The sequence below is a fragment of the Falco cherrug genome, chromosome 3 (genome assembly GCF_023634085.1).
Source record: "Falco cherrug isolate bFalChe1 chromosome 3, bFalChe1.pri, whole genome shotgun sequence".
NCBI classification, from domain to species: Eukaryota; Metazoa; Chordata; class Aves; order Falconiformes; family Falconidae; genus Falco; species Falco cherrug.
In genome coordinates this window covers 32,207,392-32,232,781 of record NC_073699.1, presented here as the reverse complement: position 1 = coordinate 32,232,781, position 25,390 = coordinate 32,207,392, and the positions used below count along the sequence as shown (strand labels likewise).

Genomic DNA, 25,390 nt, shown 5'->3' with positions numbered 1-25,390 from the left:
CCTACCCCGCGGCGGCGGAGAGGCCGCAGCCCGCCCGCAGGCGGCGGGGCCGGGGCGGGCCTGGGGCGGGGCCGGGCCCAGGGAGGGCGGGCGGCGGGTGGTGGCCATGGAAACGGAGCGCACGCGGAGCGCCGCCCTCTTTCCCGCCGGGCCGCCGCCGCCGCCGCCATGATGCTGCTGGGCCGCGGGCTGGACGCCAGGTAACGGGGCGGTGAGGGGCTGCGGCGGGGGAGGCCCTGGGGTGCCGCCGCCTCGGTGCCTGTTGCGGGTCTCTGCCTGTGCTCCCGGGGGCTGGCGTTGCGTCGGCTGGCGGCGTCGCGTAGCCGTGCCGGGCAGGGGAGGAGGCCCTGTTTCAGTCAGGGTACCCAGGGAGTGCCGTGGCGGTCTGGGGGCGATGCGGGCCTAGTCCCCCAGACCCCCAGGTCAGGCAGCTGACGTCCCTGAGCGTGGGGGATCCGCCTCTGTTTTCCTCAGGTAAAGGCCGCAAAACTTTTTTAGGCTTAGTATGCTATGTAAAGATGAAGACTTGCCAGTTTAATCGGGCCTCTGGCAGATAATTCTGTGGCCGCCTCTAAGCGGTCACAAATAATTAGGAGGGGGGAAAAAACCCCAGCTTTTCACAGCCCCATCTAAGGAAATGTAGTGTTGCATGCCTTAAAATTAAATATTACTTGCATGGGAGTACTGTGAGATCAAAATTGTAAAATAGGGGAGGGAAGTGTGCTTAAGGCTTCCCCCGGGAGAGGTGCACTTGCTGACATTAACACCTTCCAGTAAAATAGGAAAGATGTACCTTTTACTGAAGACTTTATCAGATAGTATTGATTTTGAAAACCAACTTTATTAATACTTAATGAGACTCTTACTGGCCCATTCACTGGCTGAAACCATTCCTATTCAAATGGTTCTATGCTCAAGCATATCCTAGAGGACTGAACAACTTGGAATTTTATTTTTTCATGGAACAAAATCTCTTTTGAATAGTCTTCTAGACTGCTTGTCATGAAGCAACACAGCTGGAGTTTTGCCTGCAGCAGAACTTTGGCCTGAAATATTTTTTCTGAAGAGTTCCTGAAAAAAGGTGGTTTTCATTTGTATTGACTGCATTGCTGTTTAGTTTTAAAGTATTAAATTTCTTCCAGTTTTTCTGATGTTCATGTGCCCTGATATTAAGTCAATATTTAAGCATTGGTCAGCATTTGGAGTTGGGATAGCTTAAGGATGTGAAGGAAATTTCTGTTTCTGTTCCTTACCAAGACAGTGGTACGAGTGAATTGTCTGGCTAAGAATTCCAGCGCTTCGCATGCATCCCCTCATGCAGACCATGGAGACTTCTTAGAACCCAGTATTTGGCAATTTCTGTTAGCCAAATTGTCCTGTAGTTGATTCAGTCAGATCAACAACTGGCATGAATTCACTGACACTGATTTGGTTTAATAGTATCACTGAAGCATAGCTAAAGCAAGATCAAATGATGTAGGAATAGGAAGGCAAAATATAAAGTGAAATATATGAATTAAAATTTCAGAATTACTTCTGTAGATCATTAATAATGAAACATACAGGCAGTTGTTTCAAATAAAAAAAAGAATATCATTTAAAAGAAAATAATTTGTTGGTGTAATGAGTGTCCTTTCAGTGCTTTTAGAGTTTTCACTGCTGTAGTTGTGTCCGTTCACTTTTCTTGTCTAATTCTCAGGGATATTTATCCTCTGTAGTGCAGACCAGGAGCAGTTTGGTGCCTGTTCACAATTTAAAGAACATTTAATACCTTTATGTGTTTGCCCTCTACTGCCTAATTTCTCCAACTACTGACTTGTCTGTTTAGATTGCAAGACTCCAGCAGGAGCTGTATGACCCAGTCTTGTCTGAGACCCAAAGGCATTACCACTATGTTAGTGATTAATACCAACAGCAATAGTGAGCTTTTGCTTAACCACAGGAGGAAAACCTCTGACCTGGTTTTTGTGATTTGGGATTTCCTCTATTGGATCTTTATTTCTAACTATAAATCCTGGGGTTTTTGTTTGTTATCCATTTGTAAATAAGCACGTATTACATGTAGCTTTCTATTTTGCACTGGAATGAGATGTCCAAATAATGCATAAATTCATAACATTATAATTATATAGGTTTTTTCCTGTATGTCTTGTAAACAACTCTACCCTTCTTATTTTCTACTTACTTTTCTTTGGTACCCAGGGACAATCAGACTAGACAAATACAAGATGCTGTTTCAAATGTGGAAAAACATTTTGGTGAATTGTGCCAAATATTTGCTGGATATGTACGTAAAACTGCCAGACTACGAGACAAAGCAGATCTTCTAGTAAATGAAATATATGCATATGCAGCCACAGAGACACCAAACTTAAAAGTTGGACTGAAAAACTTTGCAGATGAATTTTCCAGACTTCAGGATTATCGCCAGGCAGAGGTACAAAATTAAAGCTGTACATGTTGTGTTTGCCATCTGAACTTTTCAGTTGCTTATCTGTGATTAAAAGGGAAAAGATATACTCTGCAATCATGAGAGAAAACACTTCTAAATATATTAGTGGCACTTTTAAATATATTAGTGGCAGAGCAGGATAGGCTGCCAAAGCTGTCATCATTCACTCTGCTAATAACTTAGTGAAAACTGCCAGTGATTAGTCCTGTTGAAGTCAGTGAAACTATACATATGAGCACCCACAGAATTTGAGACAGCAAGTCTTTTGCTGGTCTTAAGGCTTTGGATTATGATTTATGGTTAAGAAAATGTTCTTTTAATTTTGTGGCTTGAGTTCTGTAGCAGCAGCTGAGGTAAAGTCAGTCATTTTCCTTTTGCTGAGTCTGTTACCAGCAGCAGTATTGAAGAGAATAGTAACTGGAATCCTTCACTGGGCACTGACAGCCTCTCTGAGGTACTGTCAGGGTCCACTGTACATTTCATAAATCTGTAGTTCAACACAAAAAGTACAAACTTGATTTGGACCACGTGTGACAATACAGTCACATTTCTGCTAGATAAGTGAGTGTAAAGAAAGGTGTTTATGCCACTTACACACCTATGTGTGGGGTGAGTCAAACTGTAACTTCTGATTCAATATTCCAAATGCTGAGATTTAGGAAAAAGTAAATTCATTCACATGTACTCAAAATAGGTTTTTGAGTACATATCTATTCTTTCAGTAGGACATAGAAACTTCCCGTTTATAGTTTTGAAAAGCTAAGAACTGTAATTTTAAAAAGACTGAAGTAGGTGACATTCTTGATGTTTTCAGATAGGACTTAAAAAAACCCCTGAAACACCAGTCATCTTTCTGTATTAACAAAGCAGAGAAAGAAAACCTTTTAGAAGTAGTTAATCTATGAGGTATCTGGTCTACTAAGTGGAGGGTTTGAAAAACAAGAAATACACGTGGATCTTTAACAGTGTATTTAGGGCCAGATTTTTAAGTAGTAAGAAATCCAAGAGTGTGGATAGTGCAAAATGGTGGGGGTTTTTCATATGCTTTTTAGGCATTTGCCTCCAGCTGAGCCACACATAGGTCCTTATGCTTTAATTGATGTAATAGCAATTTATCCCTCTATTAGTAGGGTAAATTTATATGGTGGCCAAAGTTGTACATGAAGTCAGACTGTGTGATCTTTTTTTCCACCTTGGAACTGTGAATCTGCAATTTTGAGGTACCTATGTAACAACTTCAGTTTTGCTTCTTTTAATCATGTTCTAAAAGCTGACATCTGGCCTACATTTTCATACCATGCCTATCCACAAACCACCACTGCCCTTTGAGGGAGAAAAGGCAGAAGCAGCAAAGGAAAAGAGAAGCTTTTAGCCTTTAAATCAAATTCTCCTTTGCTTATGAAAACCAAATAGATCATCTCAGATTTATTTCTTTTGGGCATCAGGTTAATTAAGAGTTTTCATATATATTGACAGTATGGGCAAGAGATAATTAGCTTATAAGGGTTATGGATTTCTAGTTTTCAACCGCAGTGCTAGATACATAAATGCTGAGGTGTGAGGTACTTCCAGAACATGTGGAAGGGTAAGCAAGCAAGACAGGCAGGTTATTTGGTATGTCTATATCATCTGCTTCATGTAGAGCCCTACTGCCCTATTCCATTCTATTCTATTGGTAGTTTAGGTGAAATTGTTTGACAGTGCACTGATAGAGTGCAGTAGAGGAGAAACGTTTGCTCAGTTGGCATAGATATTGGCTGACTGGTGACTGCCAGTTTAGAGGAGAGTGTAATGCCTGCCCCTTTCTAGTACAGGTAAGCACCTTGCCCTAATTTGGATGCAGCAGCGATGGGGCAGATGACTCACTGGTCCAAAGTCATCAGCAGCTTACGCTGGGACCACTTGGGCAGTATTGTCAATTCGACAAGCAGGCAGGTCTTATCCTATTATCTGTCTGGCCATATGGAGCTGTTTTTCTGACTAGGAGAACTGAAGCAAAAATTCAGATGCACTCATCTGTGAGAGCATTCATGCATTTTACACAACCTGTTGTTGGTATTTTTAATATTTTCAATACCTACAATGCTGTTTCCATTATTTTTAAGAACTGAAGTGTTGCATTTCTAACAGTATGTTTGATACCAGATGGCTTAGTCCATAATCTATCAAGTGTAGTGCAAATACACTGATCTTTGCCTTCAGACAGAAAGCTACAGATCTCCAAGATGCAGTGTTTGATGTGTTTAGTACTGAGTTGTTAGAATCTCTGTGTTTCATTTGTCTTGATGTATTGCCAATGATGAAAAAGGAATTCTACTAGAAATGAGCTTGAGCTGCTCAAAATACAAATGATCTACTGGTTAATTTAATATATTGTAGTTTTTGGAATATTTTTGAACCTCCATCTCACTATATTTTCATCATATATGGACTAAATTCCTAATAAGATGAGTCACTAGGAAATTAATTGATTCCTATTTCTGCACACCATAGATATGGATGATTTTAGTGACGTGATTTTTTTTTTTTTTTTTTTTTGATAGGTTGATAGGCTTGAAGCCAAGGTTGTTGAACCTCTGAAAAGCTACGGGACCATAGTGAAACTTAAAAGGGTAGGTTAAATGTCTGTTTTCCCACAAGGTACATTTTGGTGTTCCGGACGCTCAGTTGAAAACTTCTACTTTGGGGCAGGGGGGGTGGGGGGTGTTCCAATTTTTCATATTACAATAATCGGTCAAAATTATATAGTAATACATCTGAATTGAAGCTATATATATGTTGGAGGAAAAAGTTTTGGTGTGAAGGCAAGAATATTCAGACTCTTGGAGCACAATCAAATGCTAAAAAAAGGCATTCAGGATAGTGTGAAACTTCTGGATAGTGCAAATTCAGGACATGTTTCTTTATAAATAATGCCATTCTATTATTATTATTCAGAGTTCCAAAAGGTGAATTACATGTAATGCTTTTGGCTCTTAGTCATCTGTATGCTGCCTTTAACAGCTTTTCTGACTTGGAAGGTTCTACATTGAAGTTCATAACGTAGAAGGCACTTTTTGAAACTGATAAATAGGTAGTGGCCTGAATCCCTCTGTCCTGCAGAGTCATCAGGATGACCTGAAGATACACAAAAAAACCTGAGGTCTCTTGATTCACTGTGTTCGGGAAACAGTGTATATAGGGGTTGAAAATATTCCCACAAAATATCTGAAAATTTCCTCCAGGAGGGATAAGCTTAAGCAAGTAAATTTTAATAAGCAGATACTGAATTATAGGATCAAATAGTTCATTGTAACACTTGTATATTATATAGAGGGTAACTTCATCCTGTAAACTCAAATCTGTAATTAATGTATATATCTGTATCATTATTTGATGGTATTTTACAAACAAAAATGTTACAATGTGTTCATCAGGGTTAATTTGAGTACATTGTGGCATTGCCTCTCAAACTAGCATTTTTCATGGTTTTGTTCTTGTGTCTTTTCAGTACCGTGAGGAACAGAGTATGGTATTTGGAACTTACTGCACAGCTATCTCAATTGTTAGAGAAACAAATTATGAAGGAATTGCATCCTGTACTTGAGTGGTACTACGTGAGGTAGTCCTTAACAGAGTTGTAGACTATAGAGCCTGTATCCTAGATTTTGGTATCTAAATAGTTCACCATGAACACAGTTTGTGAGACCTAGAACTGAGTATTATAGGATATAAATGTTGAGGGTAGAAGACAAGTTTCATGTGTTTGTAGGCAGTGGCATTGCTGAGGAGACACAGAGCACTACAGCAATGCTTGGGGCTTCCAGAAGATACCATCTTGAGGTGCATTGCCACTGATAGCCAGTAAATGCGGAGGACAGAAGCAACTGAAGGCAGGTCATCCTTTGCAACAGTGAATGGCATTTTCTGTTGTCTTTGCCTTTCAGAATGCCAGAAAGCATTACATAATGTTTATCTTGGTGACTGCCAGGAGTACAAGAGCATTCTTCAGCTGCAGATGGGATTAACTATTTTATCAACTTAACCTTTGAACTAAGAGAGACTTTAGTAAAGATGTAGCCCATTATTTTTTTTTCCCCTGCCCAATACAGTAAACCTTGATTAAAACTTCAACTGTCTGGTCTTCAGTTATAATCTCTAATACTGCGACATTCGAGGTTTGTTACTCATGTAAAGCTAGCACAGGGTGCTAACTGTAGGACTGCTTTACCTGTAACTACATTAGCTGATTAAGTTAAAACTAGGTAGAATATGTCATTATAGCACTCTATAAAAAAGGAGATGTTCTCACTGCTACTTAGTGGATCTGTTCCAGGATGTACACAAGCTATTTTTGTGCTGCATCTAAAAAGAACTGTTGCTATTTCTGTGGGGTAAGACATCAATGTCCTGTGATACCAAATGCTTTAAAGTGGCCCAGGTCAATCAGAATACTGTTGTTGTCCTTTAACTGCTAATGCAATTAAATAGTTTCATTCACATGCCCTGGTTTACTATGCTAAGTAGCTCACTGGGGCAGGATTTTGCACCTTCAGTGGAATCTAGTGTAATATTCTTGTCCTGTAATGCAGCTTAATTGTAGGATTTTAGGATTTCTTTCTGTTTCATTGTTCTGTATATCAATCTTCACTTTTCTGCTTTTTGGCAACTCTTGTTCCCAGTTCCTTTTCTTCATATAAAACAGGACATCATAAAACCAAGGTAATCCACCTGCAGAAGAAAGGATTGGTTTGCTTTAACTTCAGTGACTAGAGCAGGTAACAGTACAGTGATGAGGATCTGCCAGCTCATTGTTTGGTGGACAGACTGTAGCTGTACTTCTGTATGATTTGAAATTAGATGGTTGACCAGAGTTCTTATGTGTATCTTGAATTCATAATTTAAAGCCAGGGGGACTATGAATAATTTTGTATTCTCTGTACCTGTCCTTTTTCTCACTGGCTGTTACATTCCATTCCATTTCTCCGTGGGTTTAATTAAAGTGTATTTTCCAAAGCCATACCAAATCTTGCTCTGACGACACTGGAGGGGAATATAGGATAGTCTGTGGTAGTTAGTGTTTAGTTGATGTTTGTGGTGGTTTTTTTTAAAATGAAAGACTTCACCCAATTTTTGGTTCTTGTTATACGTTCCACTGAGATCAAAGAGCTCTGTGATGCTATTTTTTTCTGGATGAAGGTATTTAGATGCTAGTAAAACCAATTTTTCATTCTTTTCAGTTAGCTAGTAGTGCAGACCTTAATTATTTCACCATAATGGCATTTCCCCCAGCTTTGGCTAGCAGAAAGGCCTATTTGATGGCTGCTGTTGCTACAGAGAACAGAGGTAGGGAAGAGAACAGTGCAGTCTCTGTGGATATTTCCAAAGTCACTATGGGCTAGAAAGAAAATACTAAATTTTGCAATGGCAACTGCAGTGGTTTCCTTAGCATTCTCAAGGATACTTTGCATGAAAGTCAGAACCCTTTCAGCCAACCATTACATCTGATTGACTGTTTTAAATGGTGGCTAGAAAGAGTGCTGTTAGCAGGGCTCAGTCATTAAGTAACACTAAACGTGCAGCTGTGACCATACAAACCTGCTTTGTTCTGTGGCAAAAATAAATACATTTTTCTCTTTCTCTACATTTAATTTCAAATATCAAAAAAACAACAGCAAAAATAGTTTTGGTGGGCTAAAGATGCAATTGTTTTATCAGAAGCCAGCTCTGTGTCCCTTAAGGTAAAGCAAAATAACAGTGGTATACACAAGGACATACAAACAGACAGAAAGGATAGAAGGAAGAAACTGCATGTTTCTTCAGATTCATTATTGAAGAAATGGCACTCTTGAAACTTGGCACGCTTGTGCTTGTCATTGACCAGTGATCAGGGTCACAGGATCACAAAACTTTTTGAAGAAGACACATTATTTATTGCATGTCTTTGAGGGTGAAGGAGACCTACAACCATGTTAAAATTCTGAAATCCAAGGAAGGAGCACAGAAAACTTAGCCTTAATCCACTCTGTTCTGGACTGGTAGAGAAACAGGAACCGGTCTTTTTAGAGGAAATGATGGTTTGAAATGCATGCCCAGTTCTTGCCTTGGATTTTGTTAGACAATGCCTTTGGGCTGTATTTCTGCTTGTTCTAAGGTACTGCTCCTTTAAATTAGAGCCATCAAAATTAATGTCATTTCCCATACCAGCATCAATGGAGTGATAAATATCTGACTGACAATTTTAGATTACCTGTATGCCAAACTATTTGCAAAACACAGGTTTTTTGAACAAGGATTTGAGAGCAGTATGTAAACATTCTTAAATGGTCACAGACCTTCCTAGATGTACACCCTACTTCTCCTTTGGAAATGAGGAGCAAAAATATTTATCCACAATTTCTTCCTTTTCTAGATCAGTAAGTTTCATCTTCTCCAGCTACACCATTAGTAGGATATTTTGTTCCAAATGTATTTAAACACCATAATCTCTGTGTACAGTTTTGTGTTCTTCGTAACTTCTCATTGGTACTGACTGCTGCCTGTTACAGTTTTCTCTTAACAATTTATTTGATACTACTTCTTATTTCTAAGTACCACCTTTATTCCACTGCTAAGCCTGGAATGGGCCCATCTTCTTACTGCGTCAGGGATTTCAGCTTTTGATCATCTATACTTTTCATGAAAAGCTGTAAATGTATTTTTCTTTTCCCCCACATTTTAAGTTATAGTATGTGCCACAGAGTGTTGTTAAAGGTGCTAAACTCTCTTGGCCCCCATTGATTTCTCTTTCAGGGGAACATTTAAGGGCAAGATCAGTAAACCTGGTTTTATTTAAAGCAGAAGTTTTGTTCATGTTTTCTAGGCAATGCATGTGTGAAGAAAAGTGCATTTGGTATTATCGTAGATGTATTTCAATCATGTCTAAAACATTTTATTTCCAGGATGATCTCAAAGCAACTTTAACAGCAAAGAACCGAGAAGCCAAGCAGTTATCTCAACTGGAAAAGACACGCCAGCGGAATCCATCAGATCGACACATTATTGTATCCTGTATCTCTAGTGGCTATAAGAAATATTTTTTAAAACTTCTCATGAATTAAACTATTGTGTTTAGAAAGTAACAAGAAAAGAAGGGTCTTTAGAGAGAGACTGTTTCCTATGTTGAATCTTTTCTTAAATTTTACTATGAGTTACAGCTTCTAATAGCTGCTTCGTTACTCCCTTTTTGATTGAAAAGAAACTATGAATTATTTGATATGTTTATGCAAGAAAGGGAGGCATAAATTGCATCTAGGAATTTGGAGGGTTTGAAAAATGAGCGTAATCAGACAATTCCTTTTTTTATTTTATTGCTTTTCTCCCTGTTGTTTTGGTAGGTGTTGTGCTTCCTTGTACCTAGATGGGGCATGAGTTTGCTCCAGCTGTGAGACAAAGTATGAAAGGAAAATTTGTTATTCTGTTAGTAGAATACTCAACCAGACTACTCTTCCTTTCAAATGACAGTGACCCTTGCCAGTATGCTGTTCTGTATTATAGAGGGAGAAATTAAGCCTCCACAGAATTACCATTAAAATCTCATTGAAGTTGTAAACTCTGAAGGAATCTGAATCTAGGAAATAGCAAAATAAAGGGGATCAAGGCAATCTTCAGTCCCTTTATGCCTATATACAGCATTTAAATTCATGATGATGTGCTGTTTATTTTTTTGTTATGCTCTAGCATTGGATTCAGCTGTGAAGCTGTCCTATTTGTAGGATTTCATCAACTTTATTTCAGAAATTAGGATCTTTCTAGTGACTAGGGCATGGGACTGCAGAAAGTGAAAATGATTGTGATGGTCAAATGCCACCCAGGAGAATGACATTTTATTTTTGTCTCTGCCAAAGAATTCCCATTTAATATTAATCAAATCGGTTAAATAAAGTGACGACTAATTAGAATTCCTCATGTAATAGACACACAGATGTCAGCCATAGGGTTATAACTTGAGCTGTGATGCAGAGTTCTCTTCCATTACAATTAAAGGAGTAAATCGTAACAGCTATTCTCCCCAGAGGGAGACTGGTCCCATTTTTCTCCCTTTTGCACTAATTCCCAGTTGATTTCATGGGTATATGGCTGACATCTAGCTTTTTTTCTTCTTGTCTCTTTGCACTAAGCTAATCCCAAACACCCTTCTGCGCCTTAGATTCTTGCAACACCTGTTTTCTGTACTTAAGACTTTGCCTGAAGAGTTATTAAATCTCAGTACAGTCTGGTTTTGCATATGGCCAAAGGCGCCAAACACTATGTGTCTGCATTTTAAAGTGATGAACGCAAAATGCATTAAAAAGTATTGGGAGCAGGAATATGTTCATTTGCTTTTGAGAATGTATGCAGGTCAGCTTTCGGGTCTGAGAGAGGCTTCACCATGTTTATTAGTGTAGCTGTTAAGCTCCAGTCTTGAGGAACTGTGATGTTTCACCAGCTGACAACTTTGGCCACAAGTAGCAAAGGTTCTGTACTCCCAGATTTCAAGTCCATCTTATGAAACACGGGGGTAATACAGCTTTGAAAATAAAGCCTTACCAGAATTTTTTAAAATACAAAAATGAATTTTTAAACATCAAAATTGATATTTTTTTCTGAAACAGTCTACCTACATTGTCTGGGGTTTTTTCGGTTTGTGGGTTTTTTTATGAATAAATAACCAAACCCCAGTCCAAAACAAACAGTTTTCCTGAAATATTTTGGCCTGGATACCTGAATTCTAGCAAAGCTATTACACGCTGTAAGTAATGTCTTACAGCAGGAAGCTTCAGACAACATAATAACAGTGCCCTCCAAAGTATACAGAACTTTTGAAATACTAAATTTTGAAATATTAAAACCAGAAGTGAAAACATACTTTTATGAAATATTATTATTTTGCCTTTTTTTCCTTTACTAGTATTTCCAGTCACAGGTGAGCCTTCAGAAGAGAAAATATCAAACTGCAGACTATGCAGGTTTTGCAACTTTAGACATTTCACTCTACAACAAACAAAATTCCTTTCCCAAAGCATCTGCGCACAAAATCTGGCCAGTCTATTTAAGATGGATCGAGCAATAACATAACTGTATTTGTATGTGTAATGGCTGCTTATGCATGACAGCTGCCTTCATTTACAGAGAGTAACTGATTGTAATAATTGAGAATACACAAAATGTCTTGTCTTACTCCGTTTCCCTTCTGTGTTTTAGATGAAAGGCAGATGAACATGTGATCTTATGTACTACTAAAGATCATTACCAATTTTGCTAGCCTAGTAATGGCAGAGTTGCATCTATGACTTTTAAGCTGGTTTTCTAAGGAGATTGTTTCAAACTGATAATCCCATAATATAAGTTTACTAGTTCTTAACCAAAGAAAAAGAAGTGACACAGCATGCCTTATGCTGTAGGTTTCCATATACATGTAACACTAAAAACTAGATCATGGGAACTAGGCCTGTGGTGTCTATTTCCATCTTTAAAAAAAAAAAAAAAGTTTCTCTCTGAAGTTGCAGTGTTGTAGAAATGGGAAGAATCCTACATCTTGAGTGTAGGATACAATTACTTGTTTGATACACTAATTCCAAGTCCCAGGACAGAATAGATTCCTGATGATGCTCACTGACAGAGTTTGTAAGTACTGTCTTGACTAATCTATAATGTTTGACCAATAATCTATTGAAAATTAAAGTTAGTCCCAAATTTTGCAGTCAAGTGCAAGCTCTTGCATCTTTTACATCATTATTTTGTAATAATACACAGTTCTCACAATTCTTCTTAACCAGAGTAGCTTCAATACCTTTATTTAAACGGTAATACGCATTTTTTGTACAGTTCATAGTTTTATCTAATTAAAATACATATCTAAAATGCTTTTTTTAGTAACAAAGTAAGAAAAACATGTATTGATGCATTAGGGATTGGCTGGTGTGTCACCTTCCCAGTGCCCTTTTGAAGATATGTTTCATAAAATATTTTAAAAATATAAAAATACTAGAAATATAAAATACCTGAAATGCTTTTGGATCTCAAAATTATACTAACTCTAGTCTGCTGATTGAGATACTTACGGGAGAAATGCATTAGTTCCTGCTGCTGCTCTATTGTCTATTTAAATAATTTATAAAAACCTAGTAAGACAAGGTTCTGCATGTGACTGGAAAAGATTTATTCTAGACCCAGCAGGCTGATTGGCCCTTGAAAATGAAAGGTGATCTTTCCTGCTCATCTGCAGCTCTGGCCTGTGCACTCCTGCCCTCTCCTTTACACCAGCTTAAAAAAAAACACATTAACTTTTCTGAAGAGTAAACACGTGTGCTGGGTTAATTCCCTGAACCCAGTCACTGTGTCATCAGTGGAGTGTCTGGGCTGGCTCAGTGGAATTAGCAGATGACTTACAGAAAATAGATTAGGGCAGTGGGACTTTAGCTACTGGCTGCAGCTAGTCATTTTTCATGTTTCAGATCAAAGTCATGACAGTGTAGAAGGCATTTTTATTTGTTTATTAAGCTACAAACAAATATACAAATACAGTAACACAGATGTGTTGTATTTGGAAAACCCAGACTGAAATGTTTTCATGGCAATTAGGGCAAATACCTTTGTATCAAATACAGGACTAATTTCACCTTTGTGTTTACTTAACCAGGCTGAAAGTGAATTGCAGAGAGCTTCACTGGATGCAACTCGAACAACTCGGCAATTAGAGGAAACCATTGATAACTTTGAGAAACAGAAAATAAAGGACATAAAAGTATGTATGCTCACATTTCAGTACGTGACATCACATTTCATCTTGCATAATAAATACTGTAGTTACTCTTTGGCAAGATTAGCAACATTTAGTATTAATTTAAGTCTACATAAATACAAATCTTGTGGAATTCATAAATGCTTCATAATCCAAATATCATGAACTTTGCAATTAAAAAATCAGTTCATTATTCTTACAGTTTACTGAATTCAGAATTTTCTGTATCTGATTGTTTAGCGTCTGTACCTTGCAAAAGCTGCTGTATTCTACTTCACTGGTAGCTGCATTTGTTAGTGGAATGTTTTATGTGGATTAATATCAGCAAAATTAACAGAAATAGTGATAAGTAAAGAATATATTTATCCATGCTGAAATCTGTGTAGTTAAAAATTTTACTGATGAAGAAAGCACAGTATGTTCAGTGACTGCAAGTAATCAAAGCTTTCATTTCTCTCTTTAGTGTCAGACATTCAGCTGGTTAAGTCACAATGACTATATAGACTGAAAAACACTTGCATTATGTAATCTCAAATTTAATTAAAAAATTGCTGAAGTGAGATACTTTTTTATTGGGAGAAAAAGACAGACTAAGCAAAGAATGAAAGATGGTTGAAATTCCCTCCCCCCCCGCCCCAACCAAGCCAACCAATGCTTGGTGTTAAGAGTACTATGAGGAAGACTGTGTGAGTTCTGACAATGTCATCATTATTTTTTTTTATATAGATAAATAATATTTTATTATATAAAATATATAATTATCTGTAAATTAGAGGTATGTATAGAATTTACAGATAACTTGTCCCCAGCCTGTTAAAAAAGATTGGTGTCAAAGCAAAAATCCACTGACTACATCTTGCAAGTATGTTATCAGGGAATAGCAAGTGAGTTTTCAGCATGGCATTTTTATTCCTACTGAGTCTCCTCTTCACTATTCAAGCGTTTACTTAGAATTTAGTATGAAATGACAACTGTGTAAGTGAAAGCCCAGCCAGCATATCTGTTTGATTTCTAAAATTCAGGTCCGACTACTTAAAAGTAGTAGGTATTGTGCAGTTATTTGTATCATATAAATACCAAGTACAGAATTCAGTACTTTCATGTATTTGAAGTGGAAATGTACTATACTGTATTAAGAAAATCTTGTTTTCATTTCCTTTTAGAACATATTTTCTGAATTTATAACTATTGAAATGTTATTCCATGGGAAAGCTTTAGAGATATATACTGCTGCCTACCAAAATATCCAAAATATTGATGAAAATGAAGATTTAGAGGTAAGATTGATTAAGATTTGCTTTTCAATTTACTTACTACATAAAAACAGTTTTCACACCAAGGCTTTACATGTCCCAGGCAGAAAATGCAACATATGTTTCAGATTTCCAGAACAAACTTCTTGTGTATCTGTAGCCCTTTTTTGCACTTCTCTAGCAAGAACACTCAAGTTTATAAACTGCAGAGATTTTAAAAACAGAGAACAATTGCAGTGGCAATCTAACCTTTCCCACAAAATACAGATTAGAAACTTTTCTGAAATTAAGTATCACTCCAAACTCAGCTAACATAGTTCTTAGAGAATACCTCTGCAGCGCATCTCACTGTAAAGATGCATAGTCGAAAGAATCTTACACTGCTCCGGTAAGATGTTCTAAGAACTAATTACTTCATTAAAAATCTCTCCCTCCTTTCCATTCTGAGTTTTGTTTGCTTGTTTTCATCTTTCAGTCATTGGGTTTTTTAGGCTGTTCTAGAATTAAGAGACATTTGTTACCAAATTACCTTGTGACAGTTACAGCTTCAAGTCATCAATTCTGTTCCCTTTGAGTTACTCTTTTTTTCCCCAAGACATGTTTTTCAGTCCTTTATTTATTCTTGCAGTTCTTCTGGATGTTGGGCCTTCAAAGTTACAATCATTAAAACGTATGTTTCTGTATGTGTTCAGCTTGTCAAGAAAGTCAGATCATTTTTGGTCTTTTTTTGCAAATCTTACCAACAGTCCTAATTTTACTTTTTCCATAACGTAGCTCAGGACCAAGGATGGCAGTATTCGGTTAGCACAAGTCATATTGAGACTACTTGGTATTTTTAGTTCAGTTAAACTGTGTCATGGCAATTTTGGACTATGCTAGTTTCACAATTAAAATGTCAGGTGGCACCAATTAAAAACTCTAAGTCAATACTTTATCTTTCACGTAAAAATTTCTAATCTCATTTTAAATTTCCTGTTAATTGGGTAGTATTTACTTTCCATAAAAATACTGACTGACCATAATTCTACCATCTTCCTTGACTTCATTTGTGCAAGACTTTACTAAGAGCTTTATTATTTTTAGTATCAGGCTGTTGGTCTTATAATTTACTCTTTTGGCTATTGGAAAGAACTTGTAAATATAATGGATATTACCGTGTCCCCTGTATTCTAAGGGTTTTCCCAAATTTTTCTTGAGCTGAAGATTTAATATTTTTTTTTTTTTATGTAGCTGTGACTGGCAGCAAGGATCTGCTTGTGAAGGGGCTTAAGTGTCCATCTCTCCAAGAAACAGACAGCCTGAAGGCAGTTGCTGGGGTTCATACATGTAGCTTAGCCTGAAACTCAGCAACATGTTAGTGGGAAACCACTGCAGTTTTCCACTTGCAAAACCCCCTCAGATCTCTGATGAATTTTTACTTTGACCACGTAAGGGTGTTGATATGTCTCAGGTTGAGCAAGGATGTCGTTTTAGCTAAGAGTGATCAATCCAAACTGCAGCTGATGCATATCTCTAGAGCAGGTTTAATTGTCTAATGCTGTGTTTTTGTTAGCTTCAGTTTTGATGCTTGCTAGTTTGCAAGCTGTATCATGGCACCCACATCACAGCTTTCTTCATCTGAACAGGTCTTTCGGAGCTCACTTTACCCACCAGACTATCAATCTCGCTTAGACATAGTTCGTGCAAATTCGAAGTCCCCCCTGCAAAGAACTGGCTCCTTAAAATCTTCATTGAGGACAGTACAGGTAAGGAAGAAAAATTAAATGCTACATCACTATATTAAACAAATGTCTTAAGTAGAGCCTTAGCTAATGTACAGGTACATGGATCCACTACCTTTACTCAGTTCAGGACAGTTAAAAAGGTAAAGAGACTTCCAAGAGCATAAAGATCACATTAAGCTTTTAATAACACAGCTTCTAAATACCAGTTTTATTTACGGAATAAATAAAATCAGCTTTTAAAGCTGTGTTGTTTACTTTTGAAAAGTGCCATTTCCAGCGATACTATTTCTTTCATCAACAAACTGGTATCTTGCACAGAAAAGATTTAAGAGCTCATTGTTAACAGAAGTGACATTCTTTAAATAACACTTGCATATTCTTAGTGTCAGTATCCAGATAGTAGAGTATGAATTCTCTGCCAGATCTTAACTCAAATAGTGATACCTGCTAGCAGCAGAGCAAACCCATGACCAACAGACCTTCCCTTTTATACTCTGAAAATTCAGAGCAGGTGAGGAAAAGGAGGATGAAATAAGTGAAACTGAGAAAGTGCCACTGCTTTTGAACCAGCTACCCTGCAAAAATCTTTGATAGGTTTTCAGCAGTAAACTTGCAGATATTGCAAAATGGCTAAATTTTTTCTTTCTTTATTGCAGCCTTAATCATGTAACTAAGATGATTCTTATCGCTGTTTTGGTTAAAGGCAAAGATAGCCAAATTGAAAACGTGCGCATCCCACTTTTCTTCTTTGGATAGAATCATGCATTGATACCGTAATACTAAAAAGGTTTCTTGACTTCATACACACCATTACCATTCTCTGCTGTTAACGCAGAAATAATCAATTATTACAGTTGAGTTGTTCTATTGTTGGAGTCACGCTATCCAAAAAAGATAAAAGAACCCAATGATTCAGTGCATGAAGGCCACCCTTGACTTTGAATAAGTTGGTGTCCTCCCTATCAAACAAGCAAATTTCACATTCAAGCTACTTCAGAAAAGTATTTACCCCACTCAGTTTTTTTGAAGACCAGAGGAAGCTGTCAAACATCTGTTGCCATCTTCCTTGAGAACTTCCTGCAGTGCTGTAAAGTTGTATCAAAGGTATAGAAGCATCTGTAATTCCTTTGAGATACCACAGGCAGCTATGTTTTTGACTCTCCAAAACAAGAGAAAACTGAATGTATGTACCCTGTGATTTCTCTCAAAGATGGAGTGAAACTCCATTTTGACTAACTTGCAGATTTACCTTACTCTTCTAGACCTGTCTTTTATCTGTATCTTCAGATGTTAAATGTTCTCATAACCCCTCACTGGAATATCTGAAAAGAATGGCAAGTCATCTAGACCCAGAGGGAAACTGCAGTGCATTTCAAAATAATGTCACCTTACTAGGTTATACAGAGTCTGCAGAGGGGGATCACGTGGCAGAAAAAAGGGGTAGAACACCTACTAATGCAGTTGCTATAGGGCAGTAAAGAAGCAGCAGGCATCCTGTTACCCACAGCCCCAATGCTGCCCTTCCTGATTCTGCAGATAGTATGTTGTTGAATTACAGTAAGGACTCTCATCTCTGGAACCCACCAGACATCTCACTAGCAAAAAATGCTGCATTCAGAAAAATCTTCAGGTGACTTGCTTTATCTTTCAGTGGATCCTTCACTCCTAAGTTTTCACAAGTCTGGTTTCACTCTACATGATAATAATTTATTGACTGTAGTGCAGTACTTTGTACTGTTTCAAATTGAAAACTCCAAATAATATGGTCCGTAGTTCACAGAATCTCACAGACCAAGACTATGGGGGGCAGGACACACGACACAAACACTGACCCAGAAGGCAGGGGGTGGGGCAGAAAGTCCCTGCATACCAGATGGGATAAGCTGTGCCAGTAACACACCACTTGTGTTTTAGAGGATTTAGCACATACATCCTTGAATTCATTTCTGGTTCTGTGCACTACCTTTCTGTATTGCTTCCATATTAAAAATCTAAAGTACTCCTTGAGCTTGATTCATTTTTTTCACAAAGAGCTACCTTCTTTTAAAGTTCTGATGCCTTAACGTGATGTCATGTTGCTTTGTCAAGCAACATGGTAATCCAAGTGTGTCCTGTCAGTCCTGGTATGAGTATTCTGGAAGAAAAACTGTATGCTAAATTACAAAAAGCAGGAATTTGCAAAGACCACTATCTTTGTGTCCATCTTAATAGTTTTGTCCCTCTACTTTTTTCCCCCCCTTGACTTTCATAGGTGTTTTCAACTCTCACTCAGACTAGCTGAAGCAATTGAGTTACTAGTTTCTCCATCCTGCCAGGCCTCATTTCACAGGCAGTACTACAAAACCACAAGGAAAGGAGTAACGGGCAATCCTGTTGGAAAGAATGTCGCAAGCTGTACTGGCAGTACAATAAGACCTGCACTTTTTTTCATTTATATGCAATTAATATTATCAGGAGAGAAAACTTCTATGTGCCAGGAAAGCTGTTTTTCATAGGATGGCTCCCTATTATAAGAAAACCTCTTCGAGAGTTCCAGGCTTTTTTTTTAAACATGACTATTGCAGATACTTGGTTTTACACAAGTCCTGAAAACGCTATTTAAATTTTCATGACAGTCCTTCGTAAATCCCTTCACTTTGCACTTTACTTGGCAGTTTATCTTCACCATTTAATTTTACTGATTCAGGTTTATATGCTATATTTTAGACAGAACTATTGCAGAAGAGAATGATGTTTTCCAGATACTTTAAATGAAGCTTAACTACACAAGTTTTATCCACGTATATTTAATATAGCCAGCTGTTTTACACCTGCCGTCTAAGGCAGCAAAGTACGATTTTAACCGTGGTTGAAAATGTCTGCATCCAGGTGTTCCAACACTGCCCACTGTGTAAGACATGAAGGGAGAATTGCCATGCTTTTTGTAGTAGCACATGCAGTGAAATACGCAGCTTAACAGCTTAAGCAAGGACAGTCATCACCTATGTGCAAACTTACAAAAGAATTTATTTTCACATAAGGTTGTTTATGATGAGCAACAAGTTATCAGATTCCATTAAACTTTTTAAAGTATATTTTCAGCATGCAGTAATCAAAAATTAAATTTTCAAGTTACTGGCATGTTCTAGCTTTATGGCAAAATAACATGGATTTAAACTGCCTAATTTCCTTTCTCCTTTTCCTTACTCAGATCCGGTTTGGTTCTTTGGATAGCAGTCTTACCACCATCTCACCACCACCAATGATAATATTTAATTTACTGTTTAGTTAATTACACCATGGTCAAAGGTACTCAAGTAGCAAGCGGAAAAAGAAACATTAGAGCCAAAACAGCACCTCTTATTTCAGGAAGGGGGGGGATCTTATACTCAGAAAATAACTGAAGTTCTGCTTAAGAATTTCAGATGTTTTTAACTAGAAAAAACTTGGAAAATTAGTCTATCCATTGAAATGAAGCTACCTTAACAGGCTCAATCTGCAGCAGTCCTTAATCTCCAATTACAAATCAGTGTTATTGTCTTTTTCCTCTTTCACAGAAAGACTGCTGGTTTAGGCATTTATACTCAAGTTAACCCAGCTTCATCCAATGATTAACTCCATTTTCTGTTATGTTCAGAGAATTGTAAGCAAGCATTTGCTGCAAGCTAAATTAGGTACTTTGTGAGCATCAACAAGACTAAGGATCTTTCTGCTTTCATTAGTTCAATGATTGCAGTTTGCTTTATGCACACAAAAAAACTTGTTACATACATAGCTGTATGAATTATGAAATCTCAGAAGTCAATTTAATAACCAGCACTTAAGGACTTTTAAAATAGTGGGTTGTTTAAAAAAAAAAAAAAATTCAAGTTTTGTCTTCAATAAACTGAAGTTTTATTATATCACTGTATGTGAGAAAACTCAGAAAATATAACCAAAATTAGAGCTGCAGATGCCCTTAAGAGAGCTGCTGAACCTAAAATCATTTTTCAAAAGCATTCCAGATGCCTTGGATAACTATCATTGAGTTTAATGTTCCTTTTCTCATGGGGAAAGAAAAAAAAAATACATATATTCTACTTTAAATTGTAAATGTTGCATCTTCTGTCAAGACTCTATCTTTAATAGAAATTAGATTGAGCCCTTATTAGAAAAAAGTATAGATTGCAGAATCTATCAGATGAGATGAAAGCTTGGCAGCTGGCACTTGTTTTTAATATTTGACAAACCAAAAAGGACTACAGTATCATTCTGATGGGCAGGGAAAGAAGTTCATGAATGAATCAAGACTCCTCTAGTAAAATTTGTCTAATTTATTCTCAGAAACAGCTTAGAGTAACAGTGTTTTCATTTCACTGAAGAGCTTTGATGTCTTCAAGATAAGATTATGCATTAATACTCATCTTCAGCCTGCTACTGCCTCAACAGCCAACCCAGAAAAAAACCTACCATAAGACGGTGTTCATTTTTAATATCAATTCGATCAATGCATAGGTTTCCCTATCCTATAATAGTTCTCGGGACTATGAGGATTTTATTTTTTAGGGTTTTTAGAAATCATTACTGTATTTACATTCTGTGCACTGTATCTTTCTGTTGGCATTATGCATGTTACTGGAAGTTGAAGAGTTAAGGGATAAACAACTTCCCCCGCCTCCCCAAATGAAAAACCCACAAGTACTTAGACTGGGAATGCCAACAGAATGTTTTTCTTTCGGGAGAACTTGATTTACTTTTGTTCGATTTTTGTTTTAGCAGATTTCCAGCAGTCTGCTAAGAAAAGATGAAGAGGAAGAAGAGGAAGATGAAGAGGAAGAAGATGAGGAAGAAGAGGAATTAGATGCTACTAAGGAAGTGAGATAACAAAACTGTTCTAAGGTGGTTTTTTTTTGGTTGGAAAAAAAAATATCCCTTTACATAAAGGCTTTTGTGTGTTAATCAAAAACTTCACTGCAAAACTCCAAGAGCCACAAGAACTGGCACTAACAGTAGAGTGCCAGAGAACAAATGACCAGTTTCAAAGAACGGAACAAAATCTGCTTAAAATGTACAATTTCAGTAGCTAGAAAATTAAATATTTAAATAGAATCCTGTATTATGTTTGCATAGATGTTATACTGTAGTCACATTAGCTTAAAACTACATGATGAACAGCGTCCAAAAACTGCACTAAACTGAGAAGCAGTCATGAACCTATGTGTTCGCTTGTTACTTTGCCAATATATTACCTTATTCTGTAGATACACACCTCCTGGACTTACTAAGTCCTCTAGCTGTACCTGTCGTAATTATTGTTTTTATACATCCTAAAGTGACTGTAATCCTCAAGAAACTGATTACAGCAACGATCCTGTTAAATTTCATTTTGTTACTCACCTTGGATGGCAGAAGGCTGGGTGAAGTGTATTGTTTTCTCATTCTCGTTTTCCTCAGGCTTGACTAAGATGACTTTTGATTCCTTTACACATACAGAATGAACATTCACAAATAAGGATCTAGCCCAGTACCTACTTTTAATGCTGCTTTGCTTTTATATAAGTGCCTTCATAATAAAACTAGCTGATATTTTATACAGTTGACATTTTATTACATTTGTTGACATGCTATATATAGTTCAAGTTTCATGTGTTTTAACTGGTTGATTCAGTTACTGATTCCACCAAACATACAAGAAATTGCACGTTTTGAGTGTCATTTCTTACACTGTTTGGAGATGGTGGTTATATATGTTCATTTTTGAATAGCATACAATTGTCTGCTAGAAAGCTGCTACCATATTGTTTATCACCAGCTTTATTGAGTATCTGCTAAAGAAAGAACATATGCATAAATTTAGATTTTAAACTTGTAAATGGGAAAACAAGTTATAACCAAATATTCTTTCAGTTACAGGACTAAATCAGGAAGTGCATGTTTTTATATTAATGCTGCCTTTGTCCACTGATATGAAATATGCAATGCATGCTTGATTTGACAGGTGAAAAAACAGGTTTTGCCAAAACTTGTGGTGATGACAATGTAAATGCAAGTGTCAAAATATAGGGTTGTTTTAAACTCAGAAAAGTTTTGCACCAGAATTACATACTATTGACACTGAACTACTGTTGATAAGGAGTAGAATACTAATGACCAATACTTTCAAAGTACCTAGGTAACTAGTTCCCATTTATTTCAGCAAGTAGGGCACTTCAGTAGATACCTGAATCACAACATCAGAATTATGATTATCACCACTTTACCATTTTTATATTCAGTGAAGTCACGTGGTCCATCTCCAAAACAGATGGTTAACTTCCTGACTATACCAGGTTTTCATAATACACACCTGCAAATAGCAATTATTTCTGTACTATGCCTTTAAAAAGGAATTCCAAATAAAGAAGGAAGCAGTGTTTAGATGAATTCCCACTAAAAGATTAGGAGCTAGGGTACAGAAAAAGAAATTGTTTTTTTCCTCAGCAGGTTCAAATTCCTTCTCCTCCCCTACCTCACAAAAGAAGTGGACTTTAGGAATTACAGAAAAACTTACAGAAAGGGAGCAACATGGTGTTGAACAACTTTGTCCTGCATATACGATGTTTCAAATTTGCATGTTGGATGGAAGTTGTATGACACTGAAACTATAGATGGAAAAAAAAGTCACTGAAGAAACTATTTTAAAGCCAGAATTTAGAATGTAATTACAGAATTAGATACTTTTGCAAAGATTTTTCTCAGAAGTGCTTACTGGAAGACTGACAGTACTCCATTTGCTCATATGTATCTTTGACTACCGACACCTAGATGTTGCAGGCTTGTATCCATTCTTGCTTCAGAGTATTTTGCCACTCGCAGGCCCCATCCCTTTGGGAGTAAGGATTATCTTCTTGTACTCCTCAGACTGTCATGTTACAGCTTTCCTGACTGCCTCAAGCTGCTTCTGCACATGATCACTATTACTAGTTTTTGATAACAGAGACTGTTCTCTTTTAAATCATAATTTTTGGACAATGGTAGAAAAAGCAAGGTCAGAGTAAACATTATTAAGGTGACTAGCTATATTTTATATTAATACCAAAACTGCAGTGTTTCATTTGTTAGTTACTCTTGCTATATGGATGGTACCTAAAAAGCAAGGGCAGCAACTCAAGCCATGTAATTATAGACAGTCTCTGATTTGTCCTTTATACTGAAAGTACAACAACTCCAAACCATTAAACATCTAAAGTTACAAAACCCTATTAACAGGAAATGCTGTCACCACACCATGCACCTGTACCACCTATTCAGGCAGAATCAGCTACACATATAATCGTCCCAGGTGAGGGGAAAAAAACACAAAACACTAACCAAAACATACTAGCAAGACAACAGCTATGAAGTGTGACTCAACTGTCTCATCAACATTATTAATTAACTGATGTACTCCCATCCGTTTCCCAGTTTCCCTATGCTTCAGATCACCTGTGCATACTTTGAAGTACAAATTCTATCTTTATAGACTTTTTAAAAAACCCACTTCTTTGGCCTAGCAATCAAGACATTTCAGATTAACCTAGAGTAGTCATAAACTCTAATCTGGCTTCAAATTAAAGACAAATCAGCTACAGGGCACACAAAAACCATTCTGAAATGCTTTGATTATGAAGTTTTCCATCCCAAAAACTAATGGTATCTTACCAGGAATTACGCTTAACTTTCTTGAGAACAGATAACGCATTTTCTGAAAGATAATCTCACACTTAACTAGCAAAAAGCCTACTAAACTGCCCTATCTTTCCAGCTTCCAAATCCTTTTTTTCATTACAAGAATTCACGTGTGTGTGCAACACTAATCTAGAGACACGGTGAAAGTTTACCGATTTATTTTCAGTGTTTGAAATCTCCTGTTGCTTATTAGCTAGAAGAACTTCAAAACCAACAAATCAGCTAAAGCTGATTAACTGGAAGTTAGTTGCATTCACATTTACAACACAGCTGATAATACAGAGGCAAGAATTAGTACTGAAGAAATAACGTTATCTTACAAAAATATCATGATGAAATTTCCAACAGCATAATTAGGTCTGACAAGTTTATTTTGAGGATTCTCAAAATACATCTTTATTTTCCCTACAAAGTCTCCCGGTTCCTTGATCTCTTCTACAGCAGCTATGAAATAGAAACACCAATTTGTTGGGGTTTATTTCAATTCCATTTAAACTCAGAGGATGACTCAGAACAGTACACTGTTGGAAGTTATTCCCTACCAGACAGCAAAAAAGTATGTGTGTTCAGAATATGAAAATTTAGCCACATTTAAGTTTCTTTGCTCAGAGGAATCTACATATACAGACTGGGCATTCTCATTCAAAATTTTTTTTCCTAGCACGTAAAACAGAGGACAAATAATATGCAGAAGAAATGAGGCTACGCTAGCCTTTTGAAAATTATAGAACAAAAAAAAAATTGTTTGCTTCTACTTTGAGTTTAGATGGAAGTTTAACAACGATAGTTTTACATAAACAAAGCAGTTAAAGTTGGACGACCAGTGAGGGTGATCAGTCACTCGAACAAGCTGCCCAGAGGGCTGTGGAGTCTCAGTCCATAGAGCTATTAAAAATCCAATGGACAAGGCCTTAAATAACCTGTTCCAGTTGATGCTGCTTTGATAAGGTGGTTGGACTAGAGGCCTCCAGGTCCCTTCCAATCTCAACTACTCTACGAACCTATAAGTATCTTGTGTTGCCCAAGCAAAAGTTAAAACAAGCTTTCATCACCAAGTTGCAGCTTTGTTGTCTTAGTTTGAGAGGGGACTAAGACTTCATAAAATTCTTTAGTACTCCAAGTACTCTTCAGTACAGCTGCAATATCAACAAAGTCCTTATCTATACAATCAAGTTCCCTGCTAAGCCTGAATTTTGGTAATGCAGTTTTCCCTCAAACAGGCTAGCTTTTATTTCTTCCTAAAATTTAAATACACCGGTACCAGACCAGTCAAAGCATTCTAAACATTGATGTAAGCATTTATTTTCTTACAGAAGAAAATAACATAGTTGGTTGTCAGCTTGGTTGCCAGTGGCAGATGTTAGTTAAAACTAATCAGAGATTGACCTGGAATGCATCCAGACATCATTAACAAGTTAATATTCATAATATGAGCATGTGGAGAATAAAACAAAGAGCACTCGGAAAGCTCAGGCTGAAGTCAGAATTCTTGATCTAATTCCAACACTCATTTTCCGCCTCGAGGTATAGCAGCAAGTGAGAACAAGAGAAAGCC

The 25,390-nt window shown here is 37.1% G+C and overlaps 1 protein-coding gene across 4 annotated transcripts; it reads left to right on the top strand.

Moving 5' to 3' along the window:
• The first annotated feature begins 97 nt into the window (after nt 1-97).
• Nucleotides 98-21,719, top strand: CIBAR1 (CBY1 interacting BAR domain containing 1). Of its 4 annotated transcripts, none has more exons than XM_055703650.1 (9): nt 98-200; nt 2,203-2,437; nt 4,996-5,064; nt 9,373-9,474; nt 13,092-13,196; nt 14,357-14,470; nt 16,072-16,191; nt 20,908-21,003; nt 21,583-21,719. In XM_055703650.1, the coding sequence occupies exons 1-9, from the start codon at nt 169-171 to the stop codon at nt 21,586-21,588; spliced, it is 879 nt and encodes a 292-aa protein (XP_055559625.1). In that variant the 5' UTR covers nt 98-168; the 3' UTR covers nt 21,589-21,719. The 4 variants fall into 4 exon arrangements, with proteins under 4 accessions (XP_055559625.1, XP_055559624.1, XP_055559623.1 ...); XM_055703649.1 differs by having other exon boundaries at nt 20,905-21,003; XM_055703648.1 differs by having other exon boundaries at nt 20,908-21,719.
• The last annotated feature ends 3,671 nt before the right edge of the window (nt 21,720-25,390 follow it).

Excerpts from the sequence above, each read along its gene's own strand:
- CIBAR1 (XM_055703647.1), top strand. The coding sequence starts at position 169 with ATGATGCTGCTGGGCCGCGGGCTGGACGCCAG. Across the intron at positions 9,475-13,091 it reads CATCAGATCGACACATTATT|GCTGAAAGTGAATTGCAGAG; the intron begins GTATCCTGTATC and ends TTACTTAACCAG. Across the intron at positions 13,197-14,356 it reads AGAAAATAAAGGACATAAAA|AACATATTTTCTGAATTTAT; the intron begins GTATGTATGCTC and ends ATTTCCTTTTAG.